General features: G+C 35.2%; 1 protein-coding gene across 2 annotated transcripts; it reads left to right on the plus strand.

Moving 5' to 3' along the window:
* The first annotated feature begins 15,548 nt into the window (after nucleotides 1–15,548).
* LOC144348019 (ubiquitin carboxyl-terminal hydrolase 7-like) lies at nucleotides 15,549–20,027 on the plus strand. Of its 2 annotated transcripts, XM_085502939.1 has the most exons (7): nucleotides 15,549–16,812; nucleotides 17,675–17,777; nucleotides 18,143–18,232; nucleotides 18,331–18,390; nucleotides 18,552–18,619; nucleotides 19,122–19,183; nucleotides 19,682–20,027. In XM_085502939.1, exons 2-7 carry the CDS (start codon nucleotides 17,728–17,730, stop codon nucleotides 19,757–19,759), a joined length of 408 nt encoding a protein of 135 aa, XP_085359065.1. In that variant the 5' UTR covers nucleotides 15,549–16,812; nucleotides 17,675–17,727; the 3' UTR covers nucleotides 19,760–20,027. The 2 variants fall into 2 exon arrangements, with proteins under 2 accessions (XP_085359065.1, XP_077863648.2); XM_078007522.2 differs by lacking the exons at nucleotides 15,549–16,812; nucleotides 17,675–17,777 and having other exon boundaries at nucleotides 17,972–18,232.
* The last annotated feature ends 2,377 nt before the right edge of the window (nucleotides 20,028–22,404 follow it).

Consider the following 22,404-nt stretch of genomic DNA (forward strand, 5'->3'; position numbering starts at 1 on the left):
TATTAAAATATTTCCTTCACGAAAGCTGCGCCCTCTGGCGATAGTATGTAATCACCGATAGAGGGCGCAATTTTTAAGTTTTAGTATTACATGTAGTTACAAACTGCACGGTGTGAGTAGTGCAATTACAATTAATAAACAAGTAGTCTTTTTATTATAACTGCGTTCTTGCCGACGGCAAATTAGTGTGCTTAAACATGTCGCCGTTGGTTCACTTATCCAAGGGTAATACTATTCACTATTCTGCAGTATTGAGATGAACTGAGACAGGTTTAACTGTTGTTAATGAAAATATGTTGTATAATGTACATGGTTTGTTTGTGTTGATCTGTGAATGCGCAAAGACACCACCAAGAGTTTTTTTTATTTTATATATTTCATCATTTTAGCGTGAATGCGAAAACTAACTAACTAAGGCGGTTTATATATATTTGGGAAAAAAGCCCCGACGTTCTAAGTCTACATAAAATCAAAACTCCTACTAACCACTTAGAACATCTTTAGATGTTTGTAAATCTACAATTTACTGGGCGTCAAAACATTAGTAACAGAGGATTTCAGCAGCAACCCCACTATTCATATGCAAATTAGTGTATATCTTTGTTTTCAATTCTGACATCAAAATGATTAGTCAAATGAGTCACGGTATTGCTCAGCAGGCACTGAGCAGATCTTTCTACTTTTTCCAGAGATTAGAGATGTAATATAAATGATCATAACAGTCATAGCGATTTGTGTGCTGAATTCACACATTCTAAAGATTTCATTATCTGAACAACATTTTCTGGTTAAAATGCATGTAATATTCAAAATCGCCCTGACTGTTATGTTTGTCATGTTTTATTCTACATTTTTCAATAACAAATTGTGGTTACATTTTTAATTTCTTCACAGTACTCACTTGAATATATACTAAAGGAATTATTTACTCAGCAGTCACATGACCACAATTAACGTAACATAAAATATACAGTTTGATATGATTTAAAATAATTCTTCCATGAAAATGATTAGTGTGAATTATACTTCCTGAAAATTGGATTAAAAACTGTTATCATCGCATTTTCTCCGGAGTTTTATTTACTACATTTAAATTGTTTTTAACAATTATACTGTTTTATTATATTATTATTGTTATTATACGTCCGTCAACAATTACATTTTTAATTTCTTCTTGAAGCTCATTTACTCAGACACTTCGTATGTCGTATGGTCTGTGACATTGCGTAGACCTTATTAGTTTTGAATAAAAATCCATTCATATTAATTACCTAATTTGCATACTGATTAATAATTAATAATTAATAAATGACAGAGTGGAGCTGTTAATATAGGTGATTGTCCGCCGTCCATCAACAATTGTATTTTCGGTCTCTTCCTGAAAACTACCATCTCTATTGGTGTGTAGGTACCTTGGTTGGACCAGTCAGATTTGTTCATTTTGTGACAATATCTTTAACACTAATAACCATGGCAAATAGTTACAGTCCATTATCAACTTTGTTTTGAGGAAGACACTCTACAAAACAACAGGGATATTTCGACTGTTAGAACGCTTTTTTATCTTGTCCTTGGCAAAAATGTCTGTTATCGTTTTTGACCCCCTCGTAGTCAGTTTCCTTGTGGTGTAATAACTAAAAACGTTTTATCTATTCTTCTTCAAACTTGGATTCATATTAAGACGGTTAAAAGTTTCACGTCAATGATCGTAAATTAAGACTGAAACAAACAATCCATATAAAAATTCTCCAATTGATCTAGACGGAAATAAGCAAAAACTGGAGAAAGTATGCTATTAGTGAAATGCAAACAAACTGACAACTCCAATAACATGGTAATTAAAACCCCTTGATGAACAGTACAGTCACGTGGAACCTTGAATGTTTATGGCTCACTAATTAAGGGGGCGTTCGTTTTACAACGTACATGGGGGTGTCTATAAATTACAATATTATTTAAAAGTCTCCCATTGCCCCTAAAATTGGCGTTATTTCTCAAATTCCGAATTTTGTTTCCCGGACAATCTTAATATTATTATACAACTCATTGTAAGAGATTCGGGCAAATTGCGAGTGTTGGGCGTGGTGGTGAACGATGATCACAAGGCCCTGTCATCAATATGGAATATGGATATGTAGAAAATCCACATATATCAGTAATTACACTAGTACTATATGCCAAGGAGACTACAAAGTTTAAAGCGCGGTGGTCGTCGCGCAGCGCGTGTTCGTATTTCATGTAAATAAACAATCTATTTCACACGCGTTGTGTACGTCGCTATGAGTCCCATATCGAACAGGACGCTACACGACGACTGCCGCCCTTTAAATAATTCGATTTCCCAATCTGCTTATTGTCTGATGGTATCATATCTTAGGTTTAATAAGTATATGTCACATGCAATAACGTAACGTGATCTTATTGTTGGCTGTGGTCCGTATGTGTTTTTCCCACCTTATATATGCAGAACTTGTACATTTGTTTCGAAATTATGGCTGGAAAATATTATTGAAACATTTGGAATTTGGGGCTTAGACATAATTGATTCTTACTAGCTTAGTCATCAGGTAATCTGCTATTTACCATTTGTAGGTCACATCTTTTGCAAAGATATATGTATTATGCATCAGGTACCGTAACGAATGCAGTAATGTCATTCTCAATACAGAAAGGTAAATTTCCTTTTTCTGCAGTTGGATTCACCTTGTGGAATCATTGACTCAGCCCTGAATATTTTACACTATTTTCAAATCCAACATATAAAACGTTTTATTCATTGTTGGCTCATCATTTTTATAAGTCTTAAAACTCTGAAAGCAATTTCCTGGTCATTAGCACTTAGGACTACCGCATTAGTTAGTGAAAACAATTTTACGTTTACTTGTCACAGCTAAAATCTGCCTATCTGGGACAGGTAGACAGGCCTTATTTCCGATCACAACTTATTTAATTTTATGCGTCATTCAAGATGGCGGCCCCCATATAGTAAATATCGTATTTATTTATTATCACGTATGCGCCAGCTGACTGTGAGCGGGAGTATCGACCGGCGCAAGTGGAGGATCGCGTACTGTCTGAGTTATAATTATTATCTATCTTTTCCTCCCAGGAATATATGGGAATGCCGAAATCCAAAACGTTTAGAACAGATTTAGTTTTTTTTTTATTATTAGAGGACGCTTACGCGCGTAATCGTTCCATATTTGGAACTCGCGTTTTCTAATATGGTAATATGAAAATAACCAGTGCAATACCGCAAATTGTGGCATGCTGTAGCTTACGGCGTTACGGTGACAGATGTACGACCAATGAATCATTATTCTATGAAAGCTCATTGGGGACATTGAACGACAAAAATATTTTAGCATGAGATCTCGTTATAATATCACGAGATTTTAATAATAACACGATATCTCATAATACATTCTCCTTCCCAGAGACCCTTGCGGCCAGTATCTCTGCCACCAATGTCCTTCTCATAGGTCTTTGCGCTTTACACAGGCAGCCTTCAATTTTGGGGTCAGTCACCTCACTACGCACCGCCATTTTCCTGTAGTTGTTACAAAAATGTGATACAAAAGTGGAAAAAAACGTATGTCGCATCCAACCTTTTTATTAATGTCAGACTTAAGTAAAAACGTTAATATGAACCATTTTATCGCGGACAGAATGGGAAAGAAACATTCAAAACTAATTTCATTGAAATTGGGTTCCGTTTCGGATTCGATTTTCCGCGTCTAACAGCAATAGAACACAAAGGTTCTAGTAAGTTTATAAAGTTAGTCATTTATTGTACATCTAATGCTTCCGCACTTGCACTTTTCTAATGAAAGTCATGTATTTTTTAATCAAATAAACTGAACATTTTATTCGAAGTCAGGGCATGAAACGTCTTATTACAGTGATTTAAGTAACCGAGTGGCTTTCGCATAACTTTGTTAACCGACATGGTCTTGTAATTCGAATATGCAAATGAGTTCTAAGCAAAACTGCTTTGTGCAGTGATGATAAGTAATGCGCATCGAACTGTGCGGAGTTCGAGTACCGCCCATTCTCCTTCCCAGAGATCCTTGCGGCTAGAACACCAAAAGAGCCAAATACAACGCGTATTTTGATTTGTGGCCAACCAATGGCTGGACACGATACGTTTGCGCCGTTGCTAAAGAGCCCCGCGTCCATTGGCTGGCGAGGCTATATGAGGACCGCCATATTGAAAGCGGCATAAAACTAAATAAGAGACTCTAATTTAGTTTTATGCCGCATTCAAGATGGCGACCCCCTTATAGTAAATATCGTTATTTAGTTTTATGCCGCATTCAAGATGGCGGCCCCCATATAGTAAATATCGCATTTATTTTATTATCACGCTTGCGCCAGCTGACTGTGACCATATACACCAAGCGATACCGATGCAAACTGACAGTGTGTAAAACCAAGTACATTCATGAACATCGTATTCACAATTTTAAGCTCCGTAAAAACTGAAAAATACAGATAAATACAAATAATAATAACGTCCAGTAGCAACACAATTAATTTTACAGTTAACGATATGCTTGAAATGTCGAATAATAGCAGGGGCGTCGATCCATTCTGAAAAGTGAGGGGGACACTTTTGTGTCCGCGTAAGCGGCCAATGTCCGCGCTTGCGCGAACAGGGAGGTGTCTGAGAAGGAAGGGGCGACTGCCCTATGTTCCGACAACTCTATGTTCCGACACCACTATGTTCCGGGGCAACACCCCTATGTTCCGACACACAGTATACTTGTGTCAAACTTAATCTGACTAGCCGTGCGTGACCTTTTACTACCTTGATATAACCAGGATGTCCTGTGGGTTAATACTGGAAATCCAACTGTAGTGTAGTCCGGCCATGATGCTCGAAAGTCCGTGAAGGCGGGATCTTGCATAATGTTATAGGATAATTATCAGAGAATTATCAAACAATGTTGCCCATTGTATCATTCACATATTTCGACAAGGCCCGTAAATCTATTCGACCGAACCCCCTATATTTGTGAATAGATTTATGATCGTTAATTAGAACATAGTAAAACAAACAGTATTAATTAAAATAATTATCATCACTTGACTCAGTGGGGTAACTGTCAGGCTCAGCCAAAATTGCATAGTAATGAGCATTTTGGTGGCAATGAGCTTTAAATCTCAATCGTGAAGTTACGCCGTCTCAGTTCAACAGCAGCAAATCAAAATAAAGTTGTTATTCCGTGATTCCGCGATGGTGTAATAAATATCGCGTTCAAGCAATATTAAAACAACATTGAAACAATAATGTAATGGCTCATTAGTTTTCATGGCATATCTACTGTTTTGTTCCAAGTGTATCAGCCAAATGTAGTCAACTCATTGTATTAGTACGTGTAGCCTGTGTTATTGGACAACAGTGTACAGCTAAGATTCATTATCACGAGTTGTATAGGTCGAAGAGCTTATTGCAGCCAACAATTTCCCTCACAGTGTTGCTTCAATACTGAAACTATGCGATGAATCTTATTTTTCAAACATATTTTTTTACACGTTTTTTTTATGTCTTAAAACATTTTCTTTATTTTCAGTGGGTTCATAAAAGGGAGATGTAGTCATTGAAGTCTGTAGAAATCGCTGCTAAACTGTCACTATATGCATATTATTTTACTTCCCTCTAAAAACAGATTTACAGTGAACCAAAAAATTTGCATACTGTAAGAAACTTCATGGTATACCATTGGTTAATGCATTTAATTTGTTTGATGCAATCATTGTGCCAGCTATTTCTTATGGTAGCGATATGGGGGTACGAAAATTCGGAAATCGAGAGGGTACAGACAACATTTTGCAGATATCTACTTAGCGTTAATAGTTGTACAAACAATGTAGCGATGTTGAACGAATGTGGAAGGCTGTCATTATGCTGTGGTTATTTCAAGCGTTGTATCTCATATTGGTTAAAATTACTTGAAGTAAAAAATAGCTGGAACCCCAAAACATGTTATATCATGCTTAAACGATTAGACAAGACCGGCAGACTTACTTGGTAAATCCACATAAAAATCTTCTGTTCAAATATGGTTTCGGCATTGTCTGGTTTGAAACACAAGTTGGAGATACTGTAAATTTATTAGAGATATTTACTCAAAGAATAAAAAAAATGTTGTCAGCAAGAATGGCATGCCTCAATTTCACAATCATCTAGGCTGTGCACTTTCGGAAAAAATCAAAGTAGTATTATTATAACATGGGAGATTTATTGGCAAGCAATTATAGACTAAAATATATACTGACGAGTGTTCGCTGTTTTGGCTATAAACAATGTTGAATTAGGTAGACACGCAAAAACACAGTTAGATCACTAAATTTTTAGTTTTTGCAGTGATACATTTGAATTTAGCATGGTGGAAAATGACATTCACTTTGTTTTTATATGTCCATTTTATAATGATCTAAGGGCTGATCTTTTGTCAATAACCCTATGCAATTATGCAAACACTGACAGTCTGGGCTTACTTCGTCGCTACACAAACTGTCACACTATATATCAACAAGTCATTGAAAATGACACAGTCCCCGTTAAATTTTTGAAAGTTCTCTTTGAGCTCGTCATATTAAAGCGGAGGGGTTGTCGCGAGCGTGTCCTTGAAACTTGAGTTCCAAGTGGCGTATACAACAGATTGTTTATTTACATCAAAACACGTGTTCCGTGTAGTAGTAATATGGCCAAAAATAAAAACAGCCGTTATTCTGCCATCTTTGATCTGATTATGAAACACACTGATATGTATGATGTATGTGCCAAATACGAATGAAAATGGTACATAAATTGTGGAAATAAAGTAGTAAGGCCAAAAAGTCAGATGGCTGTCAATCGGCCATCCTTGACCAGATTTTGAAACAAATTGTCATGGACATGCATCCTAACATGTATAAAGTACATGTATGTGCCAAATTTGAATGAAAACTGACAGCGCACGTCCAAGATACTGCATAAAAAAACAAACATGCCTACCAGTCGACTATCTTTGATCCAATTGCGAAATAAATCGTCATGGACATGTATCCTAACATGTATAATCTATGTACCAAGTTTGAATGAAAACTGACAAAGCATGTCCAAAATACAACATTTTCAAAAAATAAGATGGCTTCCAGTCGGCCATTTTGAATCGAATCGCTAAACCACTGCATGTGCATATGTCCCACATAAAGTACTAGGCACATGCAAAGTCAAAGGGATTCTGAGATATGACTCTGGACGGACGCACGGACGCACAGACGCACGGATTATAAGTCCCGTTTTCTTTTTAAAGTTTTCAAGGAACGAGATGAATATGAATCCAGCTTAACTTAGTACCATGTGTATACATGGATGTTGTATTGTTTTTTAAACGTGCTATGCACTTTTCTACCCATTACATTTTGTACGATGAACTGAGGCCCTGTACAGAAATAAAATTACATAATACAAAATTGACTAACACTAAAATGAATAATTGTAGACAGATTTCGACATGACATCGTGTCACTTTTATGTGCGCTAACATTTGCAAAGAGCGAAAAAACTCGTGAGTAGCATTCTACCGTAAAATGCTTAGACAATAATGCTAAGATACGTACAGTCTTGTCTTTCTTTTGTACAACATTTTGCCGTAGTGGATCTAGGGTGTGGGTGTCTGTGGGTGGGGAATGGCTCCCTTCTCTAAAATGGTAAAAAAGTTCAAAGATGTTATGTGAAATAACTTACAAACGTAACACTTAGTAAACCAATTGAATTTAAAACCGAGCATATAACAATTCAAGTTCAATGACACTTTTTGAATATTCTAAAATTCACATAAAATATATTATTGTTGTTTTCGAACCCCCTATTCAAAGGTGCTGGCTACGACCCTGACGACAATTATTTGACAATATCCGTGTCTGTTGGATGTGGTTCCAACCTTAAATCCTCCGATTGCCTAACTATCGAAGTTTTAGATCGATGATTATCGGGGAATTATTTTACCTTTTTTATGAAAGTTGTACTTCGATATTCATCAGTCGCGGAATTGCAAGGTTGCCGTTTACATCCGGTAGTACCTTTCCAAGTTTATCTACATATTAATTAAAATCATTTATTTATTTATTTATTTATTTATTTATTTATTTATTTATTTATTTATTTATTTATTTATTTATTTATTTATTTATTTATTTATTTATTTATTTATTTATTTATTTATTTATTTATTTATTTATTTATTTATTTATTTATTTATTTATTTATTTATTTATTTATTTATTTATTTATTTATTTATTTATTTATTTATTTATTTATTTATTTATTTATTTATTTATTTATTTATTTATTTATTTATTTATTTATTATGCGAGAGATGAATAGGCACTGCATTTAGCATTCCGTAGTGTTTGCATAAGTTTTTGAGATTGCCAAAAAATACAAAGGTTTCACACTATCTCCTTCCATTCTTATATTGTGTGTTTTCGGCCAACTTTCCTTGTTTACCTCCACACGTTATACGTTTTCCTATCAATCTAAGACATTGATAGGTCTCAGAGAATCCATGTTTAAATAAATTAAACCATCACCCAGCTGTAGACCCTGTCTAATATCAATCTAAAACATCAAGAATTATCAGATATTTATCCGATAATTCAAATGTACAATAGGCCGGCATCCTCTAATGCGAGGATATTGCACAAGTTTCTACTACTTGCAAATTTGATGCATAATTCATCGTTCAAGGTTAAGGTCCATATTAGACAGATTTCCTTAAGGAAGTCAGAAAGCACTATTCTATTCTATTCTTCGTTGTTCCATTGCATTGTTCTGATATTACTCTTTATTCTGAAAATATTCCCATATGTTACACTCATAAATTACAGTTGGTATAATGCACAATTTAAATACTTATCCTTATATCTGCCAAAACATGTATATCCCGTATTTATACTTTACATTATTTCTTTGTCAATATTCTTCGTGTTCTGCAGATGTATTTGAAACTGCCTATTCGCTCCATTGTGCAGTCGTCGATTTTGTATTTTAGGTTTGTGTAAATTACCCAATCTTCTTTGCTACATATGTTTAATTTACTTATGTAAATCTTAGGTCAGGCAACGTCTCGCCATATATTTGAATTCCATTTTTATCTATATGTAATTTATTGGCAGTGTAATAGCGTTCTCTTGAATAAATAAATAAATAAATAAATAAGTAAATAAAATATTGAGAAAGCATAAAAAGACTTATTTTCAAATACATGAATATGTTATATCTAATTAATTTTATCATAGACATGATTTGAATGTCTAGCTAATTTGAATGACCAGTAGATTTATTTTGTATATCTGGCCGGCTCAGAATTTATTGGATGATCGTCGAACATAAAAGTACTAAACAATGTAATTTGGGTCTCCCCGAGTACAAGTTGTCAGGGGTCCACATGAAGACTGTCAGGTACATAGTTTATTGTTGATCTGAACGTTTGGCAATAATTAAAAATATATATATTTTGCGTCTGAAGCTTGATAGGATACATCGCGTCTGGGAATATTGCCGACGATGATCACAAAAACATCTCCATAAAAGCCCATGGCCAGAAGAGTGGCAAGTATTAAAATCCGGCATAGTTATTTTTTAATGTAAAGAAATGTAACATTGTGTTACAAAAGGTGGACGTAGAATAATATTTGAAGAAGATTAATGATATTTTTTCTTATAGTAAAGAGATAAAAACGCAGTGAAATGTTAAAAACGTTTCTAAAATTTCGTATGTGTCAGAACCTATTAGCATCTCAACATAGGGTTGTCGGATATAGGGTTGTCGGAATATAGGAATGTCGGAACATAGGGGTGTCTATAGGGATGTCGGAACATAGGGGTGTAATCCCGAGGAGGGATGTGTCCCACTCAGAAATTAGAAATTTTTGAAAAATGCAACCAAAATGAAGTCATTTGGTGCATACTTGGGGATTTTCATTGTTGATCATTAAGAATACAGTACATGTACACAGAACCAAAGGCCTTACACAAACGCAGGCTTTGATATAAGCCTATTATTGATATTTGGGTAAGTCAGGAAAGTGGAGGGGACAGTTGATAGTGTGTCCCCCACCCTTCAGAAAGTGGGGGGGGGGGACGTGTCCCCCCTGTCCCCCCATGATCGACGCCCCTGAATAATAGTAACAAAAAATTGTTTGTCCGATCTTTTCAAAACATCCAAATTTCTTGATAACAAAGTAAATCGTGAACAAAAAGGCAAAAATAGTATAAATGCAACGGATACACTATGGGCACATATTTACCTCACTGGCGACCTGTAAAGCCTAGGGACAATCGAAAATATTCGAAATTCACAGTGACGTAACGGAAAACAGCTTCCATGTCTTGTACGTATCATCTAACGGCAATAAGGTAGAACAGGATAGGATATTTTATTTGGAACGTACACAAAAACAATGCTTGAGTAAAGTCCAATATAAGAAACATAAAGTAACATAACTAATCTAAAATAATTTTAAAATCTGAAAAACAAAATTAGTTAAATACTACAAACAAGTTTGTCTACACTTTAGCAAAAAATAATTAACAATTCTCCATTTGGTGAGGTTTGATAATCAGGTGAGTTTTTGAAAAAAAATGTTATGTTCACAATGAAAAAAGTAATGTTTTGCATCGCCCACATCATTATAGTCACACTTGTTACATATACCCTGTCAATTTTATTTATCCCCCTGTGACGGCCTATTTCAATTGGCAAGAAGTGGGATGAAATACGAAATTTGGTTAATGCTACTCCGTGTTATACTCTGTGTTTTTTTATATCATCCAGGTAATTTTCAAATTTATAATTATTTTTGAATGTTTGATATGTACTTAGTTTATTATGACCTGTTTTGTTCAACTGACTTTCCACATTTGTTGAGTACATTTGGTTTAACCTTTCTTTAAACAGATTGCAAAAAATTGCCTGATTAGTATTCGTGTTTGTCATATTTGTAATTTGTAGAAGTTTTTGGACAAATTTATACCAAGGATCGTATTTAAACCCACTACTTTCTTTAAAAGCAGATTCGATAATTATGTTGTTTGTTTTCTTACATGACAACCTTTGATAACATTTTATGACAGTAGTACAAACATCAATCACAAGTGCGCATGGATACAAAAGGGCGAGTCATATGGAAAATAAGTACAGAGTAAAAGTGTCCAAAATGCATCACAAAATAATGATAACTATCAATACATAACCCCAAACACAACAAGGAGTCTACAAATGTATAAAACCCAAAAAGAACAAAAGAACTATTTTCTATGCGAAATGACACACCACCAAGAAGGTGAAACTATTCGGTCTGTTTCGCGAGACCTTCCCCAAATTCTAAGAAAGAACAATTCAAATCTGCCACTAGAGGGCGGCCTCCACAATAATGTCACGAGATTTTGTATTAAAACACGATATCTCGTAATTATTATTATCATTATTATTATCCATCCCTTACTTATTAGTCTAAGAGTACAAAAGTAAATTAATTTACATACATCTTAGAAAACTTCATACGTTATCAATGAATATAAATGAATCTTCAAATAAAGACAAATAAAACATATGTTGCAGCAGAAAATAAAGTTACTTTATAAATTTCTAACTGTGAATTACATATGAACATATAAGAAATACGTGCACGTAAAACGGGGTGTCAACAATTCTATGAATACCACAGTTTCAAGAGAATGAATGACGCAATTATTATTTGGAATTGGGTCATCATGGCTACCACGTATTTACGTCATGTGACTTATTTCCATGTTCAGTATTGCGGTGAAACCAGCCATGGCGACAGCACTTAACAGTAGTGGATTACTCAAGATTGGGAAGGAGTTCTTGACGTGTAGCCTATGCCTTGATTATTACACCAATGCCAAGACGTTACCATGCCTACACTCTTACTGCGAGAAATGTCTGCTGACGCTGGTTGAGAAAAGAGGTGAATTGGTTTGCCCGCAGTGTCGCGCCGTTGTGCCACTAACAGGATCAGCTGGAGACACTGTGGCGGACGTGGGTGGGAACTGCTTTATCAACGGAGTTGTCGAGTTTTTCAAAACTTCAGGCTCCGATGAGTACCAAGCGGGCGTTCCCGACGCGCCGTGTGATGCGTGTGAAGACAACTCGTACGTCAACCGATGTCTCGACTGCTCGATGAATTTATGTCATACATGCAGTAAAGGTCACTCTAATGTTAGGTTAACTAAAGGTCATCGTTTGATCTCGACAACTGAATACAGAAAAGTATGGAAAGCCGTACGGGACCCTGCTGCGTCAATATAAATTGCATGGTAAAACATATAGCTTCAAAATTATGCTGCTTCTTCAACAAAAGTGCGATTTTCGATGTCTACGTTTACCAATTGTAGTAGTAGCAATCAGCACAAAACTTATTCACAGTCGTCGCTAATTAATTAGTAGTTGTCGAGTGTAGTTAACGCAGTTCCTTAATTTATAGACGACGACACTTCATTTTCCAAGTTGTCGAAGCAAACAAGTCCCCCTAGTAGACGACGCAACTTGCACTTTTCAAGTTGTCGACGCAAAACGAGTCCCCCTAGGTGACTTTCCTTTTTTCATTTCAAGTTGACGCAGACGCATTTTTTGCTAGTAGTCGACGACGCACATTAGCATTTTCAAGTTGACGCAGACGCACTACACATTCTCAAGTTGACGCACATTGCATTTCCAAGTAGACGACGACGCAAATTGCATTTTCAAGTTGACGCAGACGCGTTTCCTGGTAAACGACAACGCACAGTGTATTTTTCAAATTTGAGTTAGGGTGCGGATGATAATCTTCGCAGAGAAAATTTTAAGAAAAACCAAGTCAGAAATAATATTTATATAAAATAAAACCTGTGTATAGTAGCAACCGCCCAATGAAACAGTCTTGATATGGAAGACTATTGGAGGTTGATATTTGTATATGGATCTCCAACTCGTATATTTGTCATAAATAAAAGAAATGTGACTTGAGGAAATTTAAAGGTTGTTTTGTCAGTGGCATGCTAATTATTTAGGTCACTGAGCAAATAAGAATCTGCAAAAATATTCGTGAGTAACCACGTAAGATAGGTTTTTTATAAGTTGATCATACCACCACCTCCATGATCACACGTTATGTCTTGAAACTGCCTAAAGGTTTCACTATAACTAGTTAGGCTTTATATAGTATAGAGATGTTCACTAACACAGTTTTAAACTATATAAAAAACTGCATTAAAACAGAAATTTAGCACACAAATGAGTGAGAATATAATTTACTATTTCCCCTTCTCAAGTTTCTATCATACTTATCTTCTCAATTATAATGAAAAGTTACCAATAGTAAATGGCATCAATATAAAAATAATTATTTTTATGAATATAGCTGCACTACAATTTGAGATCACTTACGTATATAGACTGGCGGATCCAGAAATTCGGTAAGGGGCGCTACTGTTGACGTGGGCTGGGTTTGTCAATTTTTTGTTTGCGGGCTGAAGGGGGTAGGGCGCCTGGAACATATGTGTTTATTTACATGTTCGCCATATAAAAAGACATAAAGTCATTATTAGTTTAATTTGTTCAGGTCCTAGTAGTTTGACGTCGTACTAGCGGCCAGGAACTGCCGATGGCAGGGTAGTTAATATACATGGTTAAGAGATCATTGTGCATTTTTTCATGTGGATTCACCATAATAAAATAGCCCGCTAGATTCTCAATAATATCATTTGATAGACATTAAAACAATGAATAAATAGAATGGTCAGACCCAGGTGAGCTGAAAACTATAGCAAAAAATTATGAAACACCAGCTTTCAGCTCAGGTGTATATTAAATAGCAGAACAATATAGGGAGATGGAAGCGTGTGACCAATGCAATACTCTTTTCATATTGTTTTATATGTACATTTTTATTTATCTTGAATTTCCTTCTTTCATGCATTTTCTTTCCCTGTGTCTAACTTGTAAATTATTTGTTTCATGAAAATGTTCAGCAACCACCCATGATTTAAAATTACCAACCCCTTAAGTTATAAGAAAAAGGCAACACAAATAACCAGTAGCGATAAACATTGTCCCATTTTGCGTGGTCTACACGAAAACACATAAGGCAACAAAAATTGTTTTGTTGCCCTCAGCGACCGAACGAAAAATATGAAATAATAAAATATCGGGTCGCGTTTTCTTTTTTTTTTTTTAATAGGCCCAAAAGTGAGTAAGTAAAAACTCACCATTTTAAGCAGTAAAAGTGTTTCCTCTAAAAATTAACGATCCCGGATGTTATGTTTAGTAATTGACAAAAACACTGTCTCTAGCTACTACTTCTAAGAACTGATTTATTCAACCCCAAATAACTATAAGTAAACAAGGTCACATAATTTGCATAATGAGGACTTCCTGTGTGTACAGGGTCAATTGCCATATGTTCATAATTAACATGCTTTGTCGATTACATATCATGACACCGGACCGTTGTTTGATCCCCAGGGTTCCCAGGGGGATAAGTGGCGACTTTGAACCTCGGGTTGATCTGTATTTCTCTGACATGTTCCGAATACTATGAACTATGAAGTCTGAAGAGCAAACACGTCTTTTGCATTTCAGGCCATTTTGACATTTGCGATTCGAAGGATAGTTGGTGCACAATATTAAAAATATCGCCACGCCAAGTATTTTCTTAATTAAATAAAAACATTATTGACAAAAACAATACGTTTGTTGTAGTAAATATTATTTTTAATAAATGAAATGCACAAATTTTTAATTGAATTTACAAAACTTGACATTTTATATTAAAACTCTCACCCGCTTACATCACAAACAAAACGACGGCTTTTGCACGTTTTAGCGCTGTCAGTATCGCAGTAATGCCATCGTGTGTACGTACCAGTGGCGGATCTGGGGGGGTGTCGGGGATAACCCCCCCCCCCCCGTTGACAGAATTAAGTTTAAAAAAAAAATCCGACCGACCGACCCAATTTTTCAATTTTCCGACTTGTGGGCAACATAGGTTTTTTTTGGGGGGGGGGGACTAACGGGTGACGAGATATTTTAGTGTGTACAATGGATATTTCAGCGATATTTGGTGGAACTATGAACAGAATACCAGTCAATACTTGATTGTGCTCGTTTGCCTGGGAGCAATACTAAAACCGATTAATAACATACAGTATTGAACATGACCAACTCAGATCAGGTCAATCGATGACTATACTTCCAGGTTTTTGTCATTTACTTATTCTCGACAGACCTATTCTCGTGATGTCGAACTTGAAAATGCACTGTACATTTTGTGTCGTCGTCTACCAGAAAAACGGTCTGCGTCAACTTGAAAATGCAATGTGCGTCGTCGTCTACTAGAAAAAATGCGTCTGCGTCAACTTGAGAATGCTATATGCGTCGTCGTCTACTAGAAAAAAAGTGTGTCTGCGTCAACTTGGAATGAAAAATGCAAAGTCTACTAGGGGGACTCGTTTTGCGTCGACATCTTGAAAAGTGCAAGTTGCGTCGTCTACTAGGGGGACTTGTTTGCTTCGACAACTTGGAAAATGAAGTGTCGTCGTCTATAAATTAAGGAACTGCGTCAGCGACAAATACGTGTGACTTCTACAAATCATCACCCGTTAAATCGCGACTACTACAACTCGCTTTGCGACAACTACTAATTAATTAGCGACGACTGTGAATAAGTTTGGCGCTGATTGCTACTACGATTTGTAAACGTAGACATCGGAAATCGCACTTTTGTTGAAAAAGCAGCTAAATTTTGAAGCTATATGTTTTACCATGCAATTTATATCGACGCAGCAGGGTCCCGTACGGCTTTCCATAGAAAAGACACGTGTGACCAACTCAAACCACCCAGCCAGAGCATTCATTGCTATGAAAAAGGCCACAAAGAACGACCTGTGGAGGGATACTGTTCTACTTGTAAGCTTGTTCCTGTATGTGATGATTGTGCAACTGAATCCCATTCTGGGCATAAGTTGATGTGTCGGGAAGATTTTGCCAAATCATTCATTGATAAGTTAGAGCAACCGATGAGAATTCTTGAAGAGAAACAGGACGAGTCGAATCATTCAGTCCAGTCTTTAACTGAGGAACTGCTGACAGTTACAGAGTTATACGAAGCTGAGGTTGCTAAGATAAAAAAAAACAGGCGGAAGACATAGTCGCGAAGATACGGGAAAATGAAGAGAAACTATTAGAGACGTTGAAAAGGAACACGACAAAGTGACGAAACAACTGGAATGTGAACTTGATCGATATGAGATTTCAGAGAAGAATATTGCATCCACGCGTAATTTTGTGGATATGCTCTTGAAATATGGTGATGCAGATGAGATCATCTTAGAATGTCAAAAATTGATGTTCAGAGTTAATGAATTGATTGACAGTGGCACAAAGCACAATCGCAGAGACACGTTTGTGAAATTCCACGCCAAAAAAGAAGGTGCGAATTTCAACTATATGGGTATTATTAAAAGGGTTGTTAGTACCACGATTCCAAGAGAGATTCCAAAGATGATACACAATATACTGTTACCATCAACACAAAAGACCGTGATAGAAATCGCGTAGTACCGTTTAACGGTGAAGAAGTGAGCGCCAGATTGGATAATCCAGATTACACATCTACTCCACTGACTGTGGTGTATGGTGGTAATGGTTTTCATACTCTCACGATCCCGGGACAGAAGGACGGGAAGTACAAACTCAATATCTATATTGGCGACTCTCATATTGCACGATCTCCCTTCAACATTCAAGTTGTATCTGGTGAGTTTTTTTTTTAGTAAACACACAAACAGAGATAAATGCTCATACAATACGCAATAATAGTAGATACATTGTGAAATAGTGAATGAGATTTAAAAGAATAAAATTGGCTGGACCCGACTTAACTTTTGATACTGTAGGTACGCATTGGTATAATAGAATACTCATGGAAGGCATATACACGTGCTTTTATTCGATTAGACTCAATTAGGGTGATATTGACAAAAGTTCGCACCTGAGAACACGGTCTGCCACGCATGCGCATTAGCAACTCCCAAAACTGGCAAACTGGTTCTTACCCCTCCCTGTTTAATTTTTGATTAAATGTAGTTTCCGACATACCTCCCTAATCCGTGAAAATTTCGCGTTTATTTCAGTTTTATTTACATACGACTTTGTAAAGCAATCTATTCACAGAATATAAAACAGGCCTTTCAAAGACTTTATTGATCAACCTGGACAAAACAGTTATCTGTTGGTTTGTAAAATTGTTTACCATCAACACAACAGACCCATTTGCTCTAAAAATATATTTTTATTCAACGAAGGTAGTGCACAATGACGTCATTTGAGAACGTTTCAATGATATTCCATCAGTCTATAGAAACTTCTAGTAGCAGTTTAAATCGTGTAATTTATTAATATTTCATTAAAAACATAAACGAATTGTTTTTTGTGTCGATCGTATACGGATATGGCCATTTTCTATGTTGATCTCTGGAACCGTTTGAAATGTTGAAACAACAGTGTTATATACCTAACACAATATTGTTATGTTTTTGTTTATCCTGAAGCTGTACTTGCATACTAAGTATAATTTCTTTTAAATTAATGTTCTCTTGATTCTGAATGTTGTGAATAGATGGAAGTCAATCCGAAGCTCAATTGCAACTGACAATCCCTAACTTCAGCAACATGACTAGTAGAGTATATAGTCCCCCTGTCATTGCTAAGAATATTTCATGGTGAGTATATATATATATATATATATATATATATATATATATATATATATATATATATATATTTATTAAAGTTGTATTTTGGGAAACATTTTGTTTGAAGCCTTTATCTTTTTTTAGTAAAATGTGTAAATGCAACATCTAGGGGATTCGCAAGATTTCCGCCTTGCCAATAACCGAGCATTTCATTGGGGGATTCAAATATGTCACGATTTGTTGCCATACCAACTGAATTTATCATTTTTCATGGTACCAATAGTCAGTGGGACGTGTTCTCTATATAATACAAAATGGGAATCCACCTCTAAAGCCGAGTTCATGCAATTTTATATATTACTGTTTACACCTTTTTGGAAATTATTGTATAGGAAGATATCAGCTCTAAAGAATGATATAGAAAATAGTGACGCAAAAGATTTGGCCATATATTTGTATGCTGACGATTGTAGTGAGTCCACGTGAGTATTTATTCTATTTCCAATTTATTGACAGAAGTATACATACTATTCTAACTCATTTCATTGGTCGTATAATACTTTTATTTTCATATTTACAGACCAAGTTACGAGGCCTCAAACTGGAATTATTCTCATCGTATAAACAAGACTAAATTCGTGTGAGTAGATATTATATATTTATAATGATAACACTATGACACCATATGCATATTTCGCCCTTATATTGAATTTATTTGTAGCTGAATAAAGACGCTATATAATTTTGGACAACGATGTAACTACTTTATAGTAAATATTAACAAATTCAAATATATTTCAGGCCTAGTAACGTGACAGCACAGTTGCAGCTCCTCAACTGGAAGCAGCACAGATCTCATCGTGCTAAGAGTAAGTGACCAGCAAACTAGTACCGAAGCTCATTATGTCATTATTAGATGTTTCATTCAACAATGTCACATTACATGACAATACAACATTTAGTATTGTAATGTATTTGCACATTTACCATACATATTGATTGATTGAGTGATATGTTGTGTATTAGTATGTGCACAGCTACTGAAATTTGATCGTATAGTCAATGTAGTCTGATCAAAATTAAATACCAGAAGTGGAATATAATGAATATAGTAGTCGAAATTCAGAAATAACATTGTTGAACCTAACAACGTCTGAGCAATGATTGTGCCCGCAAATCTAAAATAATACAGGTCAGTTAAAACAGTTGAGGATGAATGTTACAGGCTTCTAACATGTATGCATATATCACACTGTACATTTCACATGAATCGGGTTGATTCGGACATTTAATGTTGATGGATACAATTTAATACATAAATACACTTGCTTGGTTGAGCATAATATTGTTTATTTTGTTTTCTATATGCAGAACTAACACGTTTGTTTGAAACACCTAGTGGGTATGGTTATCCAAACTTTATCGATTTGGAGGTAAGTCAATTCATACTGTTATGAACGAGTTGGAATATACGAACGTCGCTGCTTAAACACTCAACTACACATAAAGATATCAAGCGATGGAATAAACTCAGCAATGATTTAAAATTGTACATCATTATTACCCGTACCTTACAAGCAGTGCTGCTTGGTGCTGCTACAATGTGTTTTAGTAGTTGTATATATTCTTTGTGTAATGTGTGATTTCAATACGAGTTGCAAAATAAATAAAAATAACAATGTTGTATTACGTTTTTCCCTCTAATGCATGCCTCGAAAGACAACTGTGCTGTGCAGACGCTTCTATTTTTAATTTGTGTTTACTATATTCACTTTCATAGTGAATGGCAGTTAATAAGTTGGGTAAAATACTGTCATTCATAATAACTGGTTTACTTTGCTTTTGAAATATATGCTGCTTGATATTCTTTGTATCAAGTCATATCTTTCTTGTACATAAGGTAAAGAAATCATTTTTGATTTATTTTTCAGACAGTCCTTGACCCCAATAATGGTTACTGTAAAAATGATACTATAGTAATTGAAGCAAACATCGTCGTGGAACAATGAATTCATTGATTTCTTTAGGACATATAGAGACTGGGGGAATACTACAATCGTTTGATATAACACATACACCCAGTAATCATACTAGTAATGTAAACCAAAATAGACTATATGTATCGAATCAATGTGTATTTAATTTAATTAAAAAACATAATTATACTTTTATGTTTGCATTGACTAATTTTGAAATAATTGTTTTTTCCGTCCGTATTATTATGAAAATCATATACATACATTAGTTTTAGGTCAATATAAGTGTGATTTTACTATATATCGTGTGTGTCTGATTTCTCTTTCTAATGTTATGTTAACTTGTAATATGGATAACAATTAAGATTGTCTGTTTGAATGTATATAGACCTCAATGTTTAAGCTATGTGTATGAATGATTAAACAAACGCCAGAATAATTGGTCTTTACGTGAAAATTATTGAACGTGCAATGGGACCAAATAACAAATTTTTCATATTATGTCTAAATCTTGCATGCCCACCCGAACAAACATTCATTATATAATTAATGTAAATAAACAAATTTACTGTTTTCTGTTTGGATTAACTACAGTACAGGTGAAACACAAGCTGTCTGAAGAAACCACATACAGGGATTTTTCGAGGATGCAAACAATTATGTCGAAAACGTTTGTGATGTGCCTGATATAATATCCCTTTAAATGTTTGCGTCAGTAATAACAACACTGTGGTTTCGTGTTTATTGATTCTTCTGGTATATCACATACGCAACATTCTCGACCGTGGACTGGCGTAACACTTTTCAACTTTCCTGTGAAATTCTGAGGAATGCGCACCGAAACCCGTGGGTGAAACATGAGTGGCTAATTTACATTACTCTGCACAAACTTTGTACATTCAAAGTTCAACAAATGAACACGGGCATTTGTGTTCTGAAATTAACACGATTTCAGTGAGAATATCGTCACTAGTATTTTATTGTTCGTTGTACGATACCCGGATGTTTTGTGGTCAAGAAAACAAATGTGCCAATCTGATCAATGTAATTACATTGTTAGCCAGGGTTACAAATGTGTGCTATGCTACATTAATATTTGATTTATGACGATCGATTGATGTCTAGCAGTTTGTCATTTGGGTATCGGCAGATTCTGCCGCTTCGTCACTAGAAGAGCGTATTTTAAATTGTTTGGTCCGCAGAATATAGCACTTTATCCCATCTCACGTTTGTTACGCATGCTGTGATTGGTTGAGACTCGGTCACATGACATTGAATAAGAATGGATATTACTAGTCTGGAAGCTAAGGCCAAAAATTTTGAGTTTAGCTGCACCCCACGTCAAACATTGTGGAAACGGACTTTTCTAATGCAAAATTTTCTGACTTTTTCAAAAATGCTTGTTTCCAGAACGGAAAATGCCCTAAAAGTGGTGAAAATTGACATGTTGCCATGGTAACCTGAAAATATTACGAAATCATTGAAAGCTCTACATTTTCAATATATATGAAGATACAGATGTAAAGTTGGTACCAAAATGTAGATCGTGGATTGGCCCAACTATTTATGACATATTAGCTAATTAGCTAAATTGTATATATTGCGTGATTGTTATTTTTCAGGAAGATATAGTCTTCACAACATTATTTGTCCAATTATTTATGATATCATATATGCAAATTAGCTAATTTGCATATTCATAAATTACCAACAAAGCTGTTTTTTCAATGAAAATTGTATATATTGCGTGATTGTTATTTTTTCAGGAAGATATGGTCTTCACAACACTATTTTTGCCCAATATTATTCTGAAGGTTTTCAATTTATTTTCTATAATCGTAACGTGTTTCAAATAAGACAACTATGAACATGGCAATCAGGTTTGAAAACAATAACATCTTTATTTATACAAATTATTTGCACACAGAACTAAGCACAAAATGAACAAGGCAAACTATTTACTATATCATGCGTCTTGGTTTTACATATCGAGACCAGTATTGACAACTCTACAGAAAGTGTGCATCTGCACTGCAGCAAATTGTACAAATACTTTATGTTCTGTTACTTTGCAAAACTAGTTACGGAGAATCTTATAAAACCTTCTTAGATTAATACATGTCCAGTGTTTTAAAGGATCATTGGTGTTCTTTAAGTGTTTTAAATCATCATTAGTCATATTCACTGGCAGCATCTGATTCAGGCTCAGGCTCAGGCTCAATGTATCTGCCAGTATCTTCAGAGTTCATGCAGCCTGTCGCTGAACATCGACATGTATCTGTGCAAGGAAATCCTGTATTCTTGCATGAGCATCGCCGTGTGTCACAATTCTCAGGTTTTGCAGCTAACCAACTGAAGCAATGCTTTTGGTGCTGGATCCTGAGTCATCCACAAGATCTTTATTGTGTTTCCTTCTGCCACCCAGCCATGTCCATTAGGGCTCGGAGCTTGAAATGAGGCATTCAGTGAATTCTTCCATATGTAGCGTATAAATTAGCCAATTTTAATTTCACTATTTTCTCATGTACTCTTCAACTCTTGGTACATATGTTAAATTTCGTGCTTACTAATTACCTAATTTGCATAAATTAATCAATTTATAGGTGCTCCAAAGATAAATTCAGTAACACTTACCACTCAAATTTATCAAATTTTAATGAAATTATTAAATACAGTAT

The sequence above is a fragment of the Saccoglossus kowalevskii genome, chromosome 8, assembly GCF_978046115.1.
Source record: "Saccoglossus kowalevskii chromosome 8, keSacKowa6.1, whole genome shotgun sequence".
In the NCBI taxonomy this organism is placed as follows: Eukaryota; Metazoa; Hemichordata; class Enteropneusta; family Harrimaniidae; genus Saccoglossus; species Saccoglossus kowalevskii.